Raw genomic sequence first — 25236 nt, forward strand, 5'->3', positions numbered from 1 at the left:
ATCGAAGTCACTTTTACTACTTGTCTAGCTTGTATACTTACAGATTTTCTATATCAAATGCGTCATGAATTGATCAATGGATATAACTAAAAAAAAAAATCATAAACATATGCTAATTTACAAAAATCAACCAAGGCTAAACTCATTCCTAACTATGGTTCCCAAAAGCAAGCAATACATTTCACAACTTCTTGCATATAATCTAAAAATGATATGCAAAACATGAAAAATTCAAGAACAAATATCAATAAAGTATGCTTAAGTTCTATATGTTTGCTTATCACATCTCTCTCCACTAATGTAGATAAACATATGACCAATGATCATTTAAGACTTTCATAAGCTTGTAATGTAAAGTTAGGTCAAGGTATGATTAAAAGATATTTTAGGCTCAAATACCCTAACAATGCAGTATTTTGTCTTGGATTATTCATTGTTGAGCTCTCAATGTAAGAAAACTAAAGCTTATCTAAAAAATCACCCCCAAACTTTGTTTTTGCAACCTTTTTCTTTCTTTTCTTCCTTTCTGTGCTATTTCACCACTTTATTGTTTTCGTTTCTTTTTTTTTTCTTGTTTAAATTTTTTTCTTTTACAAGCTAGTTTGACTTTTTTTTATCTTTTTTTTTAATTTTTTCTTTGTTTTTCTAAGCTCTGCCCTTCATCCCTAATAATGCATAGTCCAAAATGATGTATGAATCTCCCAATGCATAAAGGGTAAATGACCAAAAAGATATGAAATATCAAAACAAAATCTTGGGCTTGTAATGTGGTTTCAAAACAAAACAAAGATTTCATTAAGGTTAAATGGGGTGACTATTGAAATATTATACGAAGGTTGGCTTTAAAAAGCTCAATTGATCCAAAGATGGCTTATATCATTTCTCTAATCATGTGTATTATAAGATTTTACCTTGAGAGATGATCAAAATAAATTCTAGAACATGAAATACAACTTCAAAGACCAATGCAAAAATATATCTCGTGCTCACATAATCATCACTAGATAAAAAAAAAAACAATTTAATAATCAAAATATTAACTCACAAATGAAAACACATACTCAAGAATTCACTAATCCTAAGCATCATCTTTTCCTAAAGCTATACCATTCTCAATGTCTACCTATCATTGGCTTTATGAAAAACTAATTAAAAAAGCATACTAATGATTTAAGTTATAATAAATCAAGCTCAATTTCATGGCAAAACTCAATAAAAATTTAAAAAATTTTGCAAAAATTTATGCAATTATCCTGTACCACCGAACTTAAAAAAACACATTGCCCTCAATGTGTAAGCATTAAGAAAGAAAGCAAAAAAGAAAGGAACAAGAAAACTCCCTTATCAACATAGAGATATAATGATTAAATCTCCTATGAATGCTTGATCGAACTAGTGCAACCTTTCTTCAAGTTCTTATTCATCCCACAAAACAAAGAAAATAACTACACAAAGAAACAACATCAATATGTACAAGAAAAACATAAGCTCAACAACAAAATAAGCAAATGAACAAAAATTAAAATGTAAAACATGGGTTGCCTCCCAAAAAGCGCTTTATTTAAAGTCAAAAGTTTGACTTTCATTGGTGTTAGAGAATCACACGACACTTTGTTCCCAAATCTATGATTGCACCAAAATTTTAGTATTGTCGTTTTCATTTTTAGTGCAATTTTCCTTATATTTTAGCTTATTCCTTACAAATTTTGGCAAAAATAATCCTAAATGCACAGTTTTCTCATGTGTATAAAAATGAAGAAAATATAGAATTTTGGTCAATTTGAATTCATTTTTGGAGGATTTTTTATGCTAATTGTGAAAATGGCCTAAACTAGTGTCATTTAGTTACATTGATAATTGAGGGAGTTTTCTTGATATTTTCTTCTATAATTTTTTTAGCTTATTTCTAGAATTTTTGTATTAATTTTAATGCTAAATTTGTTCATCGAATAAATCGAATTCTTGGCAGCCAAAATGAAGAAGGGTGAAGCAAGAATAGGCACCTAAGGTAGCAAAGTTTGTGGTGTGAAATGTCCATGTGAAGTTGGCACCATTCTTTGGTGATTTGAAGAAGACTTCAAGGGGTGATAACATGGCATTATGGAGAGCTCTTATTGTCTATAACTTGAACTTTTTGGAGGTGGAAAAACGCATGAAAGAAGGCTTGCAATTGAGGAAGAACAAAGAAGCCTACATCCAGCTTTGCACGAAATGAACAAGGAAAAAAGAAGTCTCCAGAAGACCTATTATTTCTAGATTTTTTTGGAGATTTTTTGGGGCTTGATTCATTACTCACCTGCCTATAAATAGGAGTGAAGCCAACCATTTTAAGGAGACTTTTGCTTAGGTTTTTATTTTTCTATTCTTTAGTTTTTGCAGTTTTCTTTTAATGCATTTTACTTTCTTAGCAACTAAACAGCCTTGATCTTCATTTTTTTTATTGATTTTGATTGCACTTTTACATTTCCGAAAGTTATTTTCAATGTTCTTTACGATTTTGACAATGAAACTTGAAATTTTATTGATTTCTAGCTCAAATCTTCAAGTTTTTTTGCTGATCTCAAATCTGTTTCTGCATTTTCACACTTGACCTAGTTGCAATGTTTTAATCAAAACTCAATCATTTCGTAATTTTTTTGCTCCAAATTTTTTTCACAGTTTTGTAGCTCATTAGCTCTAACATAGTAAAAAATAAGCATAAAATTCGTTCCCAATCAATACAGTTAATTCTTGCAAGTTTAGGTTGAAATCTAGATCCAGTGCAGTCCAGGCGTGATCTCCAAGCTTGAGCACGATTCTTCTCTCCAATTGGCTAATTGTTTGATTCTTTCACCTTTGATCTCTTAGATTTACTTGTTATCTTACTTATTTTCATTTTTTTGCAATTTATTTCATGTTTTTGATGGCTGTTTGATGAATTTTGTTGATCATGCTCTGTACTCTACTTATTTGCACACTATTTGAATTCTTAGTTTGTTTAGCTATTTTTTTCTTATTTTGCTGCGAATATTTTGTTGGATTTTATAATAAACTTGATGATTTAGCCTGCCTTAGCTCAGTTTAAGTTCATTCCCTCTAGAGAATTGTAGATATAATTTTTTTTCTATGAATTGTTAGGTTCCAGCTTTCAAATGCAATTTCTGTTTTCATGCTTTTAGCTTAGATCTTGCAATTTTCTTTAATAACATGTACTTTAATTCTGTTTTTACTTAAGTTCACTCACTATTCTTGCAATTACAATTCAATTTTACTCAATTTGAAGAAGTTAGATCCAATTGCTGTTGATTTTCGGTTTTCCATGTTTAGCATTAAAGTGCAGTTTGCAATGTCTTCTTTAATTCTTGCATTTGCATCACTTTAATTCACTTCTACTTTGTTTCAATTCATTGCCTTATATTTTAGCTACTGTTTTTGCAATTTCTTTTAGTTTACTTAGTTTACATGTTGCTTTCTTTTACTTTGTTTACATAAGCACGTGAGATGTCTTGTTTGATTTTATTTTCTTAGAATAGTTTAATTTTCATGCTTATTCTTTGATCAAACCAACTTTAGGAGAGTGCAGGGATAATAAATACTTAGCTTAGGAATTTATTTACCTAATCTCTATGGGATGATATCTTGATCGAAAAGACAATATTATTACTTATACGGCTTGTGCACCTACAATTTGACCTAATCAATCTACCCATTTCATTATTTTTCTTTGCACCAAATATGTAATGATAAGCTTGGAATGACCCTAGTGCTCAAAGGTAGAATTGTAGTCCACCTCTATGATTAATCTAAGAATATTGCAATATGTTGTAACAAAGGTGGTCATTGGCTTCAGTGTCAATGATATGGGTACCACTATGGAGAATATGAGTTTTGGCTCTAAAATGAAAAATTCCTCCATGGATGGTATATGTTGAGTGAATATAAAAGATGAGAAGTCAAAGGTATCAAATTGAGAAGTAAAAGCTGGGAAAATTTCTAAGCCACTATAGAATCCCTCGATATCATCATCATCCAAATCCTCTACATTATCAACTTTTAGCATTTTTTTTTCAAAATTTCTTCTATTTTATCTTCATCCTTTTTACCAAGCTCATCAATGTTATCTAAAAGTGGGTCTTTAACCACATGCATTTTCAAATTATCAAACAATGGAATTTCAAAGAATTAAAGAAAGAGCATAAGTGAACTATGAGGTCCAAATTCTTCTTGCTCAATACCATTGGAAAGACCTTCTTGCAATTTGAAGTAGGGAATTGAACCATCATCTCCAAATTCTATATCATTCACTTTTTCCTCCATGGATGGTCTATATAGAAGAATCTCTATGAATGAGGTGTCTATAGCTTTAGGCATAAGATCATGGAATGGAAAATCCACTAGGCAAGTAAGTTCTTTACTAATGTTTCCTCCTTATTCTTATGCTTGATACTAAATTGAAGAGGGAATGTGTCTAAAGGCTTAAGTGCTCTCTCTAGTAAGCTTGCCTTATCAATACATTTATTCACCTCATGCATCTCTATGCAATCAGGTAAGTGATTTTTAAGAAACTCTGAAAATGGCATAAGTGGAATATCAAGCTTAACTTCTTCTTGAATGCTATCTTTATCTCTATTCCTCTAAATGATCCATCATCATCAACTTTCCTAACTATAAACATGTCTTTTGCCTCCCCTATCTCTTCCTCCACAATGTTTGCAAAATATGGCACACAATGGGCTCATCATCATCATCAATCCACATCGAAGATCCTTTTGAGCTCCTCTTCTTCCCAACAAAATGTTGACTCTACAATACTAGGCATTGAATTTTGAGGGCGAGTAATTAAGGTATGTGCATTATAACCACGTTGCCCAAGAGTCCTCATGAATGCCTCTTAGTCTTGTTGGAGTTTTTAAGTTTGGAACAATTCAGTAAGCATCTCCTCAAAGAATGGTGTCTTTTCTTGTGTTGGAGGTAATTCTGAATTTGATGTGGATGGAAAGTGATATGAAGATAAATGGTACTGTGATAAAGAAAAATGTTGTTATGGTGGAACATAGTGTGGCACTTAAGGGACTTGTAATGGTGGAGAATATTGAAGTAGTGGAGGGTTTTCTGGAAGTGAATGCATAATAGGATAAGTCGGGGGTGTACTGAGGTGGTGAACTAAAGGAATGCCCTAAACTAATGTGCCACATATTCTTAGGGTAACCCTCCCAAGTGTGAGTAGTATAGATCTTGTGTAAGATTGTAATTGTTGGGCATATGGACACCTAGCACTATGATAATCTCCACCATACACTTGAAAATTATCATGTTGGCTAGAAAAAGTTATGCACAAGATTAGGCTTACGATCATACCTAGCTTTAATGGCCTTTAGTTGATTTTCTAGAAAGTTATTTTCTGGATAAATCTTTAAGGGCTGACTCTCTTTTGGCTTGGCTTTCCTCACCGGGCCATTGTCCTAGGTGGTTGTCAAAATAATAAGGTCTAACATGGTCTACATGATGCTCAACTACCTCATAAAGATTGGGATCCCACATGTGAAAAAAAAAATCTTAAACCAAAACCTATGCAAAGAAGGTTAGTTTGTAAATAACCTAAGGAAACAAAAACAAGGCAAGTTAGTAAATATCCTAACAAAAGTACACTAAGGGGAAGAGCATGCTGAAGGATGATATTAGCTTAAGACTATTGACTTCTAATACCTGATAATGATGCCAACAACTTTATTAAGGTATTGTGCAAGAGCATAGGCCATTTAGGTAATAATAGTAATCGAAAGGTCAAGATGTTGATCCCATGAGGATTTGGTAAAGAAATTCATACACTAAGTACTTATTATCCGCATACCCTATTTAAAGTTGGTTCAATCAAAGAGTAAACGTGAAAACTAAGTACTAAGAAAATAAAAGCGAATAAAGCATCAATATGTAAAATAAGCAACATGAACCAAACAAGAAATACATGAGAATTGAACCAAACATGATATAAATGGTAACAATACAATAACCTAATCTAAGTGAAAACATGTTTGAAGTGAGAATTAACGAAATAAAGACACCAAATGCAAATACCATGCTAAAATCAACACTAATGTGCAAAATTGGAAAATTGAAATTTAACTACTAAATTCTAGATCTAAGTTGGAGCAAATTGAATGAACTTGCATGAAATATTATAAAACTGTGAATTATCTTAGGTTAAAACAAGATTCAAGTGCAAATTATGAAAGAAAAGTGCAAGATCTACCCAGAAGAAGAAAAACCGAAAATTCAAGCAAAACTGTAAACCACAACTTCAAGTTGAAATTCTACATCTACATCATGTAAAATCAAATGAACATGAACTGAAAATTGAAATAACATTGAAGGAACAACGTGAGAAACTAAATTCAAGAATAAGAATTTAAAGGAATTACAAAAATTGACAAGTAAAAGTGCAAAACAAAAACTGATTTTAGCTCAATAACTGCCAATTCAATGGAGAAAAAGTTAGATTTGGAAATTTATAGAGAGAATGAACAAGAACTGAGCTAAGGTATGATTCACTAACAAGTTTACAACAATATTCAGTAAGAAAATTGCATCACATAAGAGGAAGTCCAGCTAATTGAACTAGAAATTCCAACGGCACATAAATGTGGAAAAAACAGTGCATGTGGATCCTAACAGCAAGTAAATTCATGAAAAGAAATGCAACCAATTGAAAACTAACAAGTAAACATGTAAATCTAAGAGTGTGAAGTGAAAAAGAACCAAACCAAAAGCCAAGAAGGAGCTATGGTGTCACTTATGCAAAGAGCTCCCATTGGTTCAACTGACCTCAACCCTGCCTATAAATACCCCATTCAGTTGCCATTTGAAGGGAGATTTGATTAGAGAGTAGAAATTAGCATAGGAGTAGGAATAGTGTAGAGTAAATTTATTTTCCAGCATTTTCCTCCTTACCAAATAGTTTTGTTGTTTAATTTTCTATATTTAAAGTTATTTTAAGCTTACATTTACATTTCTTAATATGTTAATTCAATTTACATGCATTACATTTCTTTAAGCAAATCCTTTTAATTCAAGCATTACATTTCAAGATGTTCTACAATTTTCAACTCACTGTTTAGCTATTGTTTCATTAGAGATCATCAGCCATTTTGTCTTATTTTACTTCAAGCTTTTATTTAGTTGTTCATGTACTAATTAGCTAGTTCCACAAGAAATTTGGAATTTAAATTCGTTAATTTGAGCTTCCAATTTGAAAATTGTCCAACTCTATTTTGAGTTAGCAACTCTCTGTTTTCCAGATTCCGTTAAGCTTCGGGTTTTGTTAATTTTCAAATGCCATTCAGTTTTTTATTTTGTGTCAAGTTTTTTCCACTTGTTCATCTATGCGTCAAATTTTCCTACACAAAATTTGAGAGCCAAACACCTTGTATTTTGAGCTGGATCTAAAAAGGAATGAGCTGTACTCCAGGTTCTATTTTCTGTTTTCAGATTTGATTGTAACTATTGTTTCTTATGCTTTTCAAATGCGTTTTAGTTTCCATTGGTGTTGAACTTTTACATATACGTTCCTTTTTTACTTAGCTAAGTTTATATGAAATTTGAAGTTCAAATTCTAAGATGTGCTAGCGCAAATCATGAATCAAAGAAATGTTGTCCAGATTTTGATTTTCATTTGTCATGTGCGGCTTTATTATGTTTCTATTGATTTTCTTGGCTTTTGTTGCTAATTGACAATGGTTAATGATTCCTTGTAGGTAGTGACAGTGCTTATGAGATATTATCTAACTTGAATCAAGTCAATTTTATTGTTTTCAATTTTAATTCACTACATGTTTGCTTAATTTCCTGTTTTAGTTTTTCGTTACTTGTACTTTCATTTTCTCTACTTAATTTACTATTTAAATTTCAAATACTTTTACATCTGCATCTTAGCTTAGTTCAATTTCTATTGCATTGTAATATTGTTAGTTCAGTTTCAATTCTCATTCATTCGATATAGTCAAGATATTCAATTTCGGTACTAATCCAAAATATCATCGCAATCCTTGAAAGACAATACTTAAATTAAATACTTTCATTTTATTACTTGATCGATTCATATACTTATGATTTTTTATATTAAAATTATCCATTTAAATTTTTATTAATTTTCTAATTCTAGAATACTTATCACACGTAAGAAATTAAGCTCAAATATTATAAAATATTCAACCTAATACAAATACAGCCTATCTGTCCATGTATCAAACACATTTTCATGCAAATAAGACTCTATCCTAATATCAAAAATTAAACACCAAACAAATATCCAGCCCACGGTGGCCTAGTCAGATGTCAACCTTTAAATCTGTTTGGGATTCTTTTAATATAAAGTAGTATAGCTTTCATTAAAAAAATAAATAATAATTTTTCTAATGTGGCAAATGAGGTGTACATATTTATATAATGAATATTCTTATTATATTTTGTGTAAAATGTACTACTGATAACTAAATCATGGTCATATTTTTAAAATGATATTTAATAATTAAAATTTTCAATTTAGTCATCAAAATTTGAGAATGTGTTCATTCTTATCACCTAGACATTAGTCATTAATAGTGAACTGATATGGCAATATGTCATATTTTTAAAATGATCACTTAACAATTAAAATTTTTAATTTAGTCATCAAAGTTTAAGTTTTTTTATCATCTAGGCATTAGTCTCTAATAATGTATTGATACAGCAATCTCGCGTCAGCTATTAGGTGCCACATGACATTACCACTTCATCTAACCTACCACATGGCATTACTAATATAGCATTATAAATTTTGCAAAGCATAAATTTTGTTGATGTGGCAACACCACGTAACCCTTGACAACCTTTAGAGTGTTGAAAATATTGACTCAAATCTCAAAAAATTTGGTAAGAGATAAGTTTAAAATTTTTTTAAATTGGTTATATATTACTTAATAAATAATAAGACTTGTAAAAGAATAATTTCAAGAAAAAATAAATTCTTAATTGGCAAGTAATTGGCTTATAAATATTGAAAATCTCAATAAGGTTAGGTATAAGAAAAAAGTGTGAGAGAGTTGTAAGATTTTATTGTGAAAGACACCTCATAGGACTAGAGAAGATTGAAAGAATTCTTATAGGTGTGTATAAATATTTGATGTGTAAATTCTCTATAGGAGTAAAGAAGATTGGAAGGGTTCATAGGTATAATGATTATTATGCTTTAGAGTGGAATAAAGGTGAATAAAGGTTCTATATGTATATGTGAATATTTGTTTGGGTTGAAAATATTCGTAAGATTAGAGAAAAATGTCTATAAGTATTGATTACGAGTAATTGTTTGATTGTTAATGATTTTCTGTCATTCAAGAACATAGGCAAGTTGTGTGCTGAATTACATTAAATTATTATTTTTTATATATGGATGAATTATGATTAGATTATGTTCTCGCTTATGTTAATAATCAATTGATTACAATTTTTTTGTTTAATATAAAGACTAACGGTTGATTGAAAAAAAAACTTATTTAAATTTTGGTGATTACATCGAAAAATTTAATGGTTAGATAGTCATTTTAAAGATATGGCCATATTTGAGTAACAAATGATATATTTTAATTTATGTTTCTTTATTCAAAATTAATTCTAGATGTACCAACAACATATTCTATTTTCATAAGACAGAAAATTCTTTTTTCTATAAATGCAATTCAAAATAAAAAATAAAAAATAAAAGCATAATCATAAATTTCAATCAAAATAATAAAAAAAATAACGGCAAATTTCAATTTTTTCATGGAATAATAACAAATTCGCCCTATGATCCAAAATTTTGTACCATTTTATTCACATAATAACTAAAAAAAATATACGCTTCATATTTCAGCCTTCTAAGTTAACACCCTCATGTAAAAGCCCGCATAGAAATGTTCATCCCCAAAAATTTCAATAAAAGTATAATAATATAATCATAAATTTCAATCAAAATAATAACATAAAACGGTAAATTTCAAATTTTACCCGTAGTATAAATGGTATAATAACAAATTTGCCCTTCGATCCAAATATTAATGCCCATTTTCTTCACATAAGAACTTCAAATTTCAGCCTTGTAAATTAACATTCTCATGTAAAAGCCCGCATAGAAATGTTCATCCCAAAAAGCCACAACAAGGTAGCAAAGCTGGAATAAAACAAAAAAGAAAAAACTTGCAGAAACATACACGCAATCCAAGAGTTTAATTTGAAATAACTACACCTTGTCCACAAAAGGCATTTGCCTTACTAATTCAGAACAAATAAAAATAATTGCCAATGGTTTTCAACTAAAACGTGTCATTTTACTCTAAGTTTCTGAGAAGATCCTTACAATAGCAAAAAACAAATGAGCAACAATTAGCGGCCTTAGCCAGGAGTGAGCAATGCGATTAGAAGCGCTCAAATCTGCAGTATCTGGTCTCATCCCCAGTGTTCCCGTTGATCCAGAAATGCTTGCATTTTTCACTGTTTTGCTGCATTACAAAATAAATGTACTAAATCAATTCAATAATTAGCTATTGATGTTTTAAAACATTCAATGGCAGAAAAAGGAGAATGGAAATTCGTTGATGGTTATTCCAAAACAGAAATGAACAATTTTCAAAATCCAAATTGATACTGAAAGCATTACCTGGAAGGAAACTTGCAATCACCATGGCCTGCAACAAAACATAAACAAATTAAGCAATGCATTAACAAATGAAAGGGTTTTATGATTGTTAATGGCAACTCTGAACTGACTAGGGTTTAAGGAAGTGAGAGCGGCAGTGTTGGAGAAGGAGCAAGCGTCGTCAGTCAAACCGTGCTTCATGTAGTAGTCGTTGAAGGCATACGACGCCGTTTTCTGGATATCTGAGAGGTCATAACAGGGTCCACCTTTCTGGATCCGGCTGCAGTCCGCTCCGCCTGGGCCGCACGCCCAGTCCAGCGCTCCCTGCAGCGCCGCGTCCTCCGCGTTGTTCTTTGCGACGCACCAAAGCTCCGTGACCACCGTTCCGCCGCCTTGCTGGGCCATTGACCGTGGCAGCAGCACGAAAATGAGATACACAATTAGAGGAAAGAAGAGACTGTGCGACATGTTATGCAGGAAACAGGCGGTGGATGCTTTGACAAGAGTATTGTTTTGTATAATATTTAATAAGGTAAATGTAGGAGATTAATGGAACAACGACCGTTGGGACATTTAGGGGTTTGAGGAAGTGAGAGATCTAAGGGAAATAAACTATTGCAAAGAAGCGATGAAAGCCAAAGGGTGATTTGGCAGATATGAGTGAGAGTGAAACGAGACATGTGAAAGAGTAAAGTTTTGAACGAGGATCTGTTCCCTTTTGTGGTTTGTCTAGTAGCGGTTACCTATCCTTTTCAGTTTTTCTATGACAACTTTTTTGAAGGGTTAAATACAAAAATGGTTTATTTAGGTACATTTTTTGTATCAGTCTAGTTTTTAAGAAAATAAAAAGTTTTGTATTCAAAATTTTATTCTATCAAATATTTTAATACTTTAATCTAACAATGTTAGTCAAATTACTTATTAATACCTAATAAAATTATAACAAATATCATAAATTTTGAGTCATTATCTAATCATTTATTTTCACTTTAATATTTAAATAAAAAATTTAAAAATATTTAAAAATATCTTTTTAATTCCAAATTAAAAAATAATAATAAAAGGGAAAGAATCAAGGAAAGATAAAAAAAATATTTTGCTGATGTGATAATAACTAACTGATTACACTAGAAATTTAATATTTTCATATTCATTTTTAGTATAATTTTTCTTATATTTTAGCTTGTTCCTTATAAATTCTTAACAAAAATACTCTTAAATGCACATTTATCTCATGTATAAGTAAAAATAGAGAAAATAAGAATTTTTGAACAATTTGAACACATTTTGGAGGATTTATAGTGAAAAAGATTAGTGAAGTCCAAACTAATGTCATTAAGATACATTGCATTTTGAGAGAGTTTTCTTGATCCTTGTTTCTATGATTTTTTTAGCATTATTTCCATAATTTTTCTAATGATTTGTATGTTAAATTTATTCATGTAATGACTTGCATTTTGCAGAAAAATAAAAGCATTAATTCATCCATGTGGCACCATAAGGAAAACAAGGAAAGGCTATATTGACGTTAGTGGAATCAAGCTTCAAATGATTCATATGTTGGCGCCATTTCTTGGCATTCAAAAGAGGCAATGAATAGTTGCTGACATAGCATTTTGGAGAGCTCTTATTGGCCATCAAATGGACTTTTTGGCCGCAAAAGTCAAGAGAGAAAGGTGTGCAACTAACTACCAGCCTTGAAGCCATGTAACAAGGAGAAAAGAAGGATTTAGATGACCCCTCATTCTTAGATATTTTGGAGAGATTTTTTAGTGTTGAAGGCACCGTTCACCTAAATATAAATAGGAAGAAAGCCAGCCATTTTGGAAGATTTTAGCCTAGATTTTAGGTTAAACTTTACATTTTTTGTTTCTTTAATTTTTGCATTTTACTTTTCTGCATTTCATTTTCTTGCATTTTTTTACTTGTCAAACAATCTTTAATTCTAGTTTTTCCAATTGATTCTTGTTGAATTTTCACTTTCTTGATGTGTTTTTCAATTTTTTTAAGACTTTATAATGAAACTTGCAAATTCTTACATTTTCTTACTCAAATTCCTTTGATTTCTGATTGATCTCAGTTTTGTTTTCAAATTCATGCACCTAACTATTTTCTAGTTTTTTAATCAAAACTCCTTGATTTCTTGTTTCTTTTTACTCTATTTTTTTTATAGTTTCATAACTCATTAGCCTTACAATCTAGTAAGATTTTAGTTGCAAATTCAATCCTAACCATTCTAATTAATTTTTGCAAATTGCAGTTGAAATCCTAGAGGTAGTGTAGTCCAAACATGAACACCAAATAGATTCTTGGATTTTTTTCCTCTAGGTGATTTGTTTGCTTGTCTTAAACCTTATACTTTTAGATTTACATATTTACTTGCTTACTTTCATTTTATTGCAATTTAATTCATGTATTTGATGGCTATTTGGATGAGTTTTGTTGATAGTATTATGTTTTTCTCTATTTTAAGTATATTTTTGCTACAATTTTTTTTTAATTTAGTAGTAAACTTGTTGAGGAATGATATATTAGCTTAGCTCAAGTTCATTTTCATTATAAATTTCTAAATCTAATTTTTCCTTTCAACAACTTAGTGAGTTTTGGTTAACTTTCAAATTTAGTTTTAGGTTTTCCTAGTTATTTCTTATATTTTCTTGCACTTTTTGTTCTTCAAATTACTTTTCCTTCTAGTTCTTTAATTGAGCTTTAAATTTTTAATTCATGTTAACTTAAGTTTGCATCATTTAGAGCTAGAATGTTAGTTTTAAATTTGGTTTCTAGATTTTTTTACCATTTTCAATTTTCAACTTCACACTTGAGTTTTACGGTTTTGATTCAACTTTTGCATTTTAAATTTGTTTCTATTTTAGTTCATTCCTTATTCTTGCAATTTGATACTTAAGGCGATGGAAATTACATTAGCTTTAGGCTCATTTGTTGAGCATTGGTTTTCTAAATTTGGTGTGTCATTCTCAATTTTGGTTGTTTAAATGAGATTGGTGCCTTTATTTTTCAATCCTTATTTCAATACCATTTTATTCTTAGTTAGGCTACTATTTTCTTTAATTTTCAAGATGTTTTGATTAATTTTTTAATCATTTTTAGATTTTCTTTTATTAAGAAGTGAAGTTAGTTAGAAAGTAGTTAGAGTTAGTTAAAATTAGTCAATTCCGTTATGTTTGTTTTAGTTATTATTTTTCTTTTTCATGATACTTGTCATTTTCACTCTTATATTAGGTTTACATTTTAATTCATGATTCATGTCATTGCATTTTAGTTTAGCTACTATTTTTGTACATTTTGTTATTTTACTTAGTTTACGTAATGCATGGCTTTAATTGATTTTATTTTCTTAGATTAGCTTAATTTTCATGTTGATTCTTTGATCGAACCAACTTTAGAAGGGTAGGGTAATAATAGATATTTAGCCTAGAAATTTCTTTACCTAATCCATGTGAAAATGATATCTTGATCGAAAGGTCACTATTATTTCTTATATGGCTTGTGCACTTGTAAAATAATCCAATCAAGTTTTTGACGTCACTACCAGAGCTTAGAAGTCAAGAGTCTTAAGCTAATATCATCTTTCACCATACTCTTCTATAGATTAGGTTACATTTAGTGTACCTACATTAGGCTAGTCTTAAGATTGTCACGATTTTAGATGTCCATATCTTAGCTTCTTTTGTTGTTCACTTTTCTTAGATGTATATACTTAGGTTTATGTTTTTAGAATGTTCTTTCAGTCCAATGCTCTTGTGGTTCATGTATGTACTTAGTTAAGAGACATGAGTTGACCTTTGTAGATCTCGAGCTTGAGACTACCTTTAAAAGACTTAGAAAAGAAAGACAAATCGATCCTACCATCATTATGGCTGAGCAAGACACTAGAGCTCTTAGAACTATATTGTGCCTGATCTTAATGGATGTTAACCTAGCATTAAGAGGCTAGCCATTCAAGCCAATAACTTTAAAATTAAACCTATAATTATCCAAATGTTACAACAGTCAGTACAATTTAGTGGTCATATGAATGAAGACTCGAATGCTTATCTTTAGGAGTTTTTGGAGATATGTGATACATTCAAATATAATGATTTTACTGAGGATACCATTATGCTTAGATTCTAACCATTTTTTCTTAGAAATAAAGCTAAGAGTTAGTGAGCCTTGATGCCACTAAATTTCATTACTATTTGGGATGATTTAGTTAAAAAATTCATGGCTAAGTGTTTTTCTTTAGCCAAGATAGCCAAGCTTAAAAATGAGATTACAACATTTACCCAATATGAATCAAAGACTTTGTATGAAGCATGAAAAAGATATAAAGAGCTCCTAAAGAGGTGTCTACATCATGAACTATCGAAATGGCTGAAGATTCAAATTTTTTATAATAGGTTGATATCAAATACTAAGATCATCCTAGATACTATAGCAGCAGGTGTCCAAATGAATAATACCTTAGATAGTGCATATGATATAATATAGCGTATGGCCATCAATAACTGTTAGCAGTCAAATGATAAACAATATCCTAGGAAAGCTTCAAGGGTGTATGAGTTTAATAAGTTTACAGCATTAAATGCTAAGGTAGAGTCTCTAGCCAAATTTTTAGAATCCTTGAATCTTAAGGTCACATCCTCTGAGTCGAGTCCTAATCATTCTAGGTTCACTAATAGTCCTATAGTTTTATGTGACATTTGTGGGGTAGGTCACCTAGGGGAGTCTTATCCTAGTCTAGAGAGTATCCATTATTTAGGATAAACCCTTAGGTAACCTAATAACCCTTATGCTTTTGCATATAACCTAGATTGAAGGAATAACCTTATCTTAGTCTAGTCCATTCAAGCACCATAACAGACCTAATACACTAGACCACCTCACTTTCTAGTTTTTAATAGCCATCATATTAACAGCAGTAACACCCACACCCATAGCATTTTACACCTCTATATCCACTAATGCTACTTTTTTTAAAAAAAAAAAACTTTTAACCGAAGATCTTGTAGGTTCCCTTATTAAAGCCTAGACTTTTATCATATAAACCATAATACTATGTTCTAGAACTAAGCTGCGTCCATTAAGAACCTAGAGACATATATAGGTTAGTTAGCTACATTCTTTAGTACCCGACCCCATGGGACCTTACCAAATAACACGGAGGTAAACACTAAGAGAGAAGGGAAGAAGCAGTGCAAAGCCATTACACATTTGAATAAGAGACAGGTAGCTAGTGGCCCAGTCCAAGTAGGTTTCAAAAATATAGTAATGGAGAAGTTTGATGGGGATGAACCTGAGGGAGATCTAGTTCAAGAAGGGGATAAGGGTAAGAATGTGGATGAAAGTGTCATACCTACCTAGTTACCTCAAACACCTACACATTGTGTTATACCCAGTTCATCTAGGCTTGCTCCTCCTAGAATCAAGTCATCTAGGCCTTATATTCCTTTCTCTCAGAGGTTTGAAAAGTAGAAGAAAGAAAAGTAATTCTTCAAATTCTTAGAGGTGTTTAAGAAGTTACATGTCAACATCCTTTTTGTGAATGCATTAGAGCAGATGCCCACTTATGTCAAATTCATGAAAAACATTATCTTTCGAAAGAGGAGACTTGAGGATTATGAAATAATTTATTAACCATTGAGTATACATCTTTAATTTAGAAAGGCTATTTACAAAATTAAAAGATCTTAGTAGTTTTACTATCCTATGCACTATAAGTAGTATGTCTTTCAATAGTATGTGATTTAGGCTCTAGTATCAACTTGATGCCCTAGGCCATTTTTAGGAAATTAGGCATAAGATAGGCCAAACCCATATTGATTACTCTACAATTAGCTGACAGATCATTGAAATATCCTTAAGGGATTGTGGAAGATGTCTTAGTAAAGGTAGAAAAATTCATTTTGCTTCTTGATTTTGTGGTTTTAGATATTGAGGTAGATCATGAAATCCCAATTATTCCAAAAAGACCTATTTTAACTATTGCTAGGGCTTTGATTGATGTGAAAAAAAGGAGAATTAACTATGTGAGTTCAAAATCAAGAGGTTTGATTTAATGTTTTCAAAGTTTTGCAATTCTTTAATGATTTTGATGAGTGCTTGAAAGTAAAAATAGTTAGTGATGTGATTTTTTATGTTTTTCACCTAGAGCACATTGTTTCATATTTTAAGGAATCCCTTGTAGCCGATGAGGTAGAGAACATAGATTTAAGTGAGGATTATGATGAGATATTGATAGTCTTTACTTGTTGATTTGTACCATCCTCTATGCAAAGCCCTTAATGGATTCTAACACTTTTCGTTAAATGATTATACCTTCAAATCTAGATTCATTGAGCTTTGAGACATTTAAATTTGATAATGATGATCATAGTTCATTTATAATGGAGGCTAATTGTTTAGTTGTATATATGATGGGATATCTGTATTTGTTAATTCATCAATTTTAAATAAATTTCAATTTAACCTTAATTATCATAGTCCTTCTAGGAGGAAAGGTATGGAGTAGATACAATAAAGATATGATATGGTTAATGTTAAGGATAGACTAATTGATTGGATTTCAAAATTGAAACTCACATTAATCCTTCTAGGTGTGAGGTTAATAGTTTTATAAAAAAATTTATTGTCACTCTTGCTTGCCCACATGATCCATCATTAGACCCTATTTTGAATAAAAAGGTTAAGAAGAGGTCATTAAATGGTTGTATTCAAGATTTAAGTGTGAAGTGATAACTATGAACATATAGTTATAAGCTTATTTTGATAGTCTAACTTTTAATTTTAAATAAAGCCCTTTTTGGGAGATAACCCAAGTTTCACATTTTATGTTGTTTTTATTTGCTTATTTGTTGTTTTGCTTATATTTCTTTGTACATATTGATGTTTTTTTCTTGTTGTAGGTATTTTCTTATGTTTTATAAGTGAAATATGAGCTTAAAGCTAGAATCACTAGTTTCGGCCAAGCATTCATAGGAGATTTAGCTACACCATGCCTCCATGATGATAAAAAGTTCCCTTGTTCCTCTCTTTTGTGCTTTATTGTTTGTTTCTTACACATTGAAGACATTATGTTGTTTAAGTTTGGGGTTAAGGGAAAATTGCTCAAAATTTGAAAAATTTTTCTAATTTTTCTTGAGTTTTACCTTGAAATTGAACTTAATTAGTTGTAGCTTGAATTATTAGTATGTTTTCTTTGATTAGTTCTTCATAAAGCCAATGAAAAGGTAAAGATTGAGAATGAATATTAGCTTTAGGAAAAGATTGAATATGTGTAAAATATAAGAGGATGCTTAGATTTAGTGAATTCTTGAATATGGATTTTATTTGTGAGTTGATAGTTTGATAATTAGATTTTTTATTTAGTAATTGATTGTATGAGCATGAGATTTTTTTTCATTGGTCATTGAAGTTGTGTTTCATGTTCTATAATTTGTTTTGATCATTTCTCAAGGTGAAATATTAAAAAACGCATGATTAGGAAAATGATATAAGTTATTTTTGAATCATTTGAGCCTCACGATCCATCCTTGATCTAATTCTTTTATAATCACCCCATTTGAGCCTAATATTACCTTTTTTTTTGTTTTAAAACCACATTACAAGCCCATAGTCTTGATTTGCTTATTTGTTATCTTTTTGGTCTATTGCCATATATATATTAGGATATTTGTGCACTATTTTTAAGCTATGCATAATTAGAAAAGAAGGATGAAACTTGGAAAAGAATGAAAAAATTAAAAAAAGAAAAAGTTAAGGTAGCTTGCAAAAAGGAAAAAATAAAAGCAAAGCAAAAACAATAAAGTAGTGAAAAGCAAAGAAGAGAAAAAAAAAAATGAGCAAAATCAAAGTTTTATGGGGGTGCTTCTTTAGTCAAGGTTACCTTTTTTACCTTGAAAGCTCAATTATGAATAATCCTAAACAATTAATGCATTCTTAGGGTATCTAAGCCTAAATTGACTTTTCTCATACCTTTGACCTTAGCCTTACATTACAAGTTTATGAAAATCCTAAATAATCCTTGGTCATGTGTTTATCCACATTAATGGAAAAAGATGTGATAAGCAAACTTATGAAACTTAAACACACTTTATTGATCTTTGTTATTGAAGTTTCATGTGTTGCATAACATTACTAAATTTCATGCAAAGATGTGTAAGAGGTATTGCTTGCTTGTGAAACCATAATTAGGAATGAGCTTAGCCTAGGTTGATTCTTGTATATTTGCACTTGTTCATTATTTTGCTTTAGTTATATTCATTGATCAATCCATTAGACATTCATGTTAAATGAAGCACTGAGAGTTTATATTGATTCTTGCTCAATATTGTTTTACTTTGTATAAAGATAAAAGACATCTATTTTGTTTGGATCTAGAAAAATTAAAAAAAAAAATTGCAAAAGCTCCCCCACAACTGATTTGAAACTTTAAATAAAATGCACTTTCACAACTGAGCTTGCAACTTTAAATGGAATGCTTTCCTACAACTGAGGCTTGAAACTTTAAATAATCAAATCTAAAAAGATACCTAAAGATCTCAAAGATCATGCCCTGAGGTTTTAAAGATCATGCTTGGAGGTCTTGAATATTATATCCGAATGTCTTACAAATCATGCTTAGAGGTCTTAAAGATTATGCCTAAAGGTCTTATAAATCATATCTGGAAGTCTTGAAGATTATGCCTAGAAGTCTTAGAGATTATGCTTGGAGGTTTTATAAATTATTTTTATCTTTGGAAAAGCTCTTTCTTAATAGAGGCATTGAAACTTTAAAAATTTTTACCTTAAATTGATTTCGTTCATCTCGACTGGACCATCATTGCTCATCTTCTAATGTCTTTTCTCTAAATCATATCAACATATACTTTTTCTTTCTTACTTTCCAAGCATATACAATAAATACATGCAATGAATGAAAAAATTATTTCAAAATTCTCAAATTCAATTTCAACTCAAACTTTAATTTTTCTTCTTTTTAGACATCATAATAAATACAATGCATGAATGCAGTGAATGTATTGAATGCAATACAAGCCAATGAATTTAATGAATGTAGTGAATACAATGCAAAAGATTCAAGATTCGTAAGATTCACAAACTTTTTGAGATTTACAAAAGTTCCAAGATTTGTAAAGGTTTCAAGATTCATAAAGGTTAGAAGATTTGCAAAGATTTCAAGACTCACAAGATTCTAAGATTCATAAAGATTTCTAAGATTTGCAAAGGTTACAAGATTCGTAAAGGTTCCAAGACTCACAATGGTTATAAGATTCGTAAAAGTTTCAAGATTCATAAAGGTTCTAAATTCATAAAGGTTTTAAGATACGCAAAGGTTCCAAGATTTATAAAGGATTCAAGATTTTCAAAGATTCCAAGATTCACAAAGGTTCCAAATTTGTAAAGATTTCAAGATTTGCAAAGGTTCCAAGATTCTCAAAGATTTTAAAATTCATAAAGATCCAGATTCACAAAAATTCTAAGATTTGTAAAGGTCCCAAGATTTGCAAAGGTTCTAGGTTTTTGCAAATGGTCTTTGCTTATAGTTTCCTATGCATTTTTTGTTTGCTTTTAGGTATATTTTAAGGTTATGCATTCATGTTTAATATTTTCTTTATGTTTTCTACTTTTTTCCAACACCTAGGTTCTTATGTTCTTTTGAAATTTCCATTTCCATGGCTTGTTCTCAACTTTAATTTAGACCTTGTTCTGTCAAATTTTTCTTTGTCTCTTCCTATGGCTTTTATGTAGCATTTTAAGTCTATTTTGAGATTTTTTTTAGATTTTATTTTAATGTTCTTTTGCATTTCATTTCAGTTCTCTTAGCATAATAGATAATAAGTGCATTTTAGTAGCATTTTATTCTTGTTTTCTATTAACCATGTTTCAATTCTACCTAATCTGTTTCCAGCCCCTAAAATTAATAATTTTGGTCCTTATTTAAGTGTTGTTAAAGTTGTTTTAATGTCCTTAGCCTAGGTTTTATGCATGAACTCTTTTCCTACTAGTTTTTTAGGTGTTAGCTAATATGACTTAAAGTTATTTTGGTCATTCACTTTAAGTTTTGCATGCCTTTTTAGATTATCTTTGCTTTCTATTTAAGGATCTAACTATTGTATTCTAGGTTTAATTCATATTTAATTCATCTTTAATAAATGGCATGCATGTTACGACAGGCTTTGTGTGCATTTAATTATGTTTTGCACATGTTTGATATTTTGTTTTCCTTATTTTTTTTTAGGTTTTTAGATGCTATTTATTGCTCATTTCCAATTCTGTTTCAAACCCCTATTTGGTTTAAATTGATCCTTGATTTAGGCCTTTAACTTGCTTGTAAAGTATGGTTGCATGTGTTTTAATGTTTTGGTCTATTTAAGTTTATTTTCTTTACTTCTTTGTTAATTTTGCTTGCTTATCTTGTTGCATTAATTGTTTAATTTCTATTTTTACAATTCAAGTCATTTGATTTTATGTCATTTTGGTGTAGGTTATCTTTAATGCATGTTTTAGGGTTTAGATCCATTTAGATTAAAACCTATTATTTTTAGTAACTTGCCAATTTCAATAACTTTCTCGATTTAGTAATGTAGGTTTAATTTGTTAGTAATTTAGGTTAATTAACTGGCTTAATTTGGTTTTAATTCATGTAGGGTAATCAAATTAGAAATTACCCAAAAATTTTTACTCTAACTAGATAAACCTCAAGTGTTAAATCAGTACTTATCCTTAAAAAATATCACTCAATCCCTAAATAGATGATATTTGAAATGCTTTCCATCTGTATTATTTGTGTGACCTATACACTTGCAGTTTCAGCAACAATCTCTTATAGTTTGTGACTTTTCACTTATACTCATTATAGAAATTTTTTCCACTTATAACATTGTGATTCAATTCCATTGCAAGAATGAGGTAATGATGTCAAAAATCAACCATATTTTAGTGTAATTACAAAATTAGTTTCTTTCTTTTTTTGACGTTATCCCTTTTGTTAAGATAAGTGAACTATAAGGTGTAAATGAAAAATTGTAAATCACAAGAGGTGTATATAAGATTTACCTAATTATTTAAAGATATCATAAAAAATTTTAATGAGTTTTGTTATTTTATTTTTTATTTTTAACCACAGTTGTTAATTTCTTTTAGTACTGGCTATATCGACCAGTATGCTCAAATTATACCAAAACATGGTACCACTAAGGATATTTTTCATGTCGGATTTGGTATCAGGTAAAATCGATTGTTCTCGTTGGTTTTGATTGATTTCGATGAATTTCGATGGATTAGCTTGTTTTGATCGGTGCGTAAATGTGAAATATTTTTTGTAATTTTTAATTTATTTTTTGTTGTTTGAATATTTTTAATCTAATAAAAATAAAATTAATTGACAAAATAACTCTTAAGAGTTGAGTTTTTCTTTTTTTTTTATTGTAACTTGTTTTCTTTTATACTTTATTTTTTCAAACCTAAGTTCATAAGTATTTCAATCTCTTTTAAGAAAGTAATTGTGCTTCTTTTTTAAAGTTTAACAATCATGAAGCCAAGATTAATTTTTTCATCTCTTTGTTTTTATTTTAATATTTGCATAAAAAATATTTATTTGAATATCATATGATCAGATTAAGTGTTTCAAAATATTATGAAAATTTTACAATACTATTTTTATACTTTTAAACTTATTGGCATTTTTTTTCCATATTTTACAATGACAATCTATCAAGAGCCGCATCTAATACATGCTTATATTGGCTAAAAAAAGTTCTAGTGAGGCCTTTCCAAATCAATTATTTTTCTAAAAATTTATAAAATGTAAGTGTTAAATAATTTGATTTTTAAAGATATTGCATATTTATTTGTAGATTATTAATAGTATTATAATGTACTAATTCATATATATATATCTGTATATATTTATAAATATATTTATACTGAAAAATCTGAAAAATCTGAAATAATATATTGAAATCACTAATACCAATATATACCATATTTAAAAAAAAAATTAAAAATTGTTTGGTATGATATTAACAACCTTGTTTTTTAACAATAAACAATAATTATTTGTCTATCAATAATATTGAAAAAAGCATTTGTATTGTCAAAGCTAATATTTACATGTGAAATAGCTTTTATGAAAAAAATTGTAATTTGTATCATCTTCTATTTCCTCTTATCTAAACAATTAGCTCCCCAAAAAATTCACATTTTTCCCTATGGCCACCCTAGTGATCCCCCAAATCAACCACAGCCATACCCCAACTAAAACCATAACCCTGCTATGCCCTAGCGGCTTAATAAATCACCTAAAGCTCTACTCATAGAAACCCTTCAACCCCAAGACAAATTTGATGATCAAGAAAACCCAAACAAACATAAAGCTTACGTAGACTACCTATATTTGCCTTTTCTTTCATTTCCATTAGACACTGACATCCATGTCACCACCAACACTGGCTCTTGCTGTGGCAAAGGTCATAAACACAAGAAAGCAATAATGAAACAATGCACTCAAGAGAAAAAGTCCCTGAAAAAGCTAGAGATACTGAATGAAATCCTAAGGCCCATTTTTTTTATCCTCAATAAAACCCTAAATTTTTCATCACACAAAAAGCTCATTAAACGATTTAGTTTGTAGGATTTTGCTCATTTGAAACTTGATGGAAGAGTTCGAAGAGATCTAATCACGTAGTTGATCGCTACTTACACTTGTAAAATTGTTGTAACATACGTTAATGGGTGTTGCATTACGGTCAACCAAGCCAACTTAGCCCACGCCTTAAAGTTGTTTGTGAAGAAAGATAACTTTGTGGAAGTTTAAGAATCAAAGGAATTGATAGGCTTTTATTGAGGAATTTGTGTCAAACTATGTGCTTTTATGTGAGGATACTTGGATGATGCCAATTGAGATGTTGAGCTAGACCAAAATGATAAAAGAAGGCTATTTTGAAAAGGTAGATTAAGTTGGTTTGATTTGGTTTATAGTGGAGAAAAAACTCATGGCTACCTCTAAATTAGGGAATTTGTACTATGTTTCATATATGCAATGTTTAATAAAATTTTAAAAAGAAGAGTTACTTCAAAAGAAGCAAAAAATTAATGTTTACGATGCCAAGGAAAAAGACGAAGAGCATAATATTCCTAGAGTTTTCAAGATGGTTGTTGATGGAATTGATGAATTTCATAGGGTATAATAGTTGGATGAGCATAATATTGAGTTGAGTCTTAGTGGGCAAGATAATTTGATTAACAAGGATATGCTAAAAAGGAGGTTGTGGATGGGGATGTTATAAATTGTAAGGATGTTGTGAATTGTGAGGAAAGTAAGGAGGATGAACATCAACAAATGGAGGTCATTATGGTTGAAGAAGTAAGAGAGATAAACATCAATACATGCAGTGGCATTTGGATGGAGATAATTATATTGATTTGGGTGAGGAGAATTTATTACGATGATGTAATCTTGGCGATGTTGGCTGTGTTGATATGGAAAAGGAAAAGAAATAAGTAAAATGAGAAAAGAAATAGGAAAGAGAAGTTGGAAGAAAGATGGAAGAGGGAGCAAATGAAGAGCAACAAGAAGAACAACATGAAAAAGGATTTCCTACTTCACCAAAAGATGATAATTTGAATGATAGTATTCAACAAATCTTCTTATAGCAATGGAAACTGCAAATCTCCCTTTTACAACTAGGTTGCACATTCATGATAACTCATTAATGGAATTTATTATGTTTAAAGATGTTACTCAAACAAATCTTAGTGTCTCATCAATTCTAGTTAATGGTAATAAGAGAGAGATTGGTTATGAAAATGACATTTCTTATTATCCTTTGAATAGGTCCAATAAGCTGTTGAGAATTGATGGGCGATAGATTGATAAGTCATCTGATTTTGATATGTGCATAGAGCAAAAGCAACATTGGATTGGTAAAGCAAAAATGTTGTATGTTGCAAGAGAACATCCTTATGGAGATTCAAGTATACATCAACAAATGTTGCTTGATGAGTTGTAATGAAGGGATAGCATTATCAAGCATTTGCATAATGCCAACTATAAATAGCAACATAAGAGACAAATGAAAGTTTATAGGCTTGACTATGAGCTTTATTTGATGGAAAATCTATTAGATAGATATAGAAAGGCTTTGAAAAAAACAAATCGAGCTTTTGTAGAGTACAGGCAAGTTGTCCCTTACCTGATGCACTGTTTTACTAGGATGTTAGTAGGTTTGGGGGTTAGTTTTGAGCATTATGGAACTAGAAAAGAAATGCCTAAAACAAGAAAAAAAAAAAAAGAGGCTTAACAGATTGTTAATTGAGAAAAAGATTAAAAACTTTGAAGCTGGGTGGATAAGCAAATTTGCATGTGTCTTAATCAAATGAAAGATAAGAGATAGAAGTTCTTGTACTATTAAATTCCTTCATGGCTAAGCAAAATAATCACTTTTGGATTAAACCTCTTTGGCCGAATAAGGTGGTGTCTAAGCAAGCTTGCAATTACATGCAATCCTTTTTAGAATAGAGGTAGTCAAATGTGATGAATCATGAGAGAGTTCTAGTGCATGCCACATTCTACAAATATGCATTATCTTTTTGCATTTTTGTTTTGG

General features: G+C 30.1%; 1 protein-coding gene, 1 non-coding gene and 1 pseudogene across 2 annotated transcripts; 1 reads left to right on the top strand and 2 right to left on the bottom strand.

The window, feature by feature from the left end:
* Window positions 1–10199: 10199 nt before the first annotated feature.
* LOC111300602 (PLASMODESMATA CALLOSE-BINDING PROTEIN 5-like) lies at window positions 10200–11254 on the bottom strand. The gene is made up of 3 exons (XM_022896228.2): window positions 10759–11254; window positions 10649–10676; window positions 10200–10490 (listed from the first exon to the last, which is right to left on the bottom strand). The coding sequence occupies exons 1-3, from the start codon at window positions 11093–11095 to the stop codon at window positions 10325–10327; spliced, it is 531 nt and encodes a 176-aa protein (XP_022751963.2). The 5' UTR covers window positions 11096–11254; the 3' UTR covers window positions 10200–10324.
* A 3630-nt stretch (window positions 11255–14884) lies between these two features.
* LOC149513755 (small nucleolar RNA R71) lies at window positions 14885–14991 on the bottom strand. Its single transcript, XR_016330178.1, has one exon. It is a non-coding gene; the product is annotated as a small nucleolar RNA R71 (small nucleolar RNA).
* Window positions 14992–15898: 907 nt separating this feature from the next.
* Window positions 15899–25009, top strand: LOC149513756 (uncharacterized; annotated as a pseudogene).
* The last annotated feature ends 227 nt before the right edge of the window (window positions 25010–25236 follow it).

This window comes from Durio zibethinus, chromosome 18 (assembly GCF_047325235.1).
Source record: "Durio zibethinus cultivar Kanyao isolate XHJ-2024 chromosome 18, ASM4732523v1, whole genome shotgun sequence".
NCBI classification, from domain to species: domain Eukaryota; kingdom Viridiplantae; phylum Streptophyta; class Magnoliopsida; order Malvales; family Malvaceae; genus Durio; species Durio zibethinus.

Excerpts from the sequence above, each read along its gene's own strand:
- LOC111300602 (XM_022896228.2), bottom strand. The coding sequence starts at position 11,095 with ATGTCGCACAGTCTCTTCTTTCCTCTAATTGTGTATCTCATTTTCGTG. Across the intron at positions 10,677-10,758 it reads TCTCACTTCCTTAAACCCTA|GCCATGGTGATTGCAAGTTT; the intron begins GTCAGTTCAGAG and ends GTTTTGTTGCAG. Across the intron at positions 10,491-10,648 it reads GATTGCAAGTTTCCTTCCAG|CAAAACAGTGAAAAATGCAA; the intron begins GTAATGCTTTCA and ends TTTGTAATGCAG.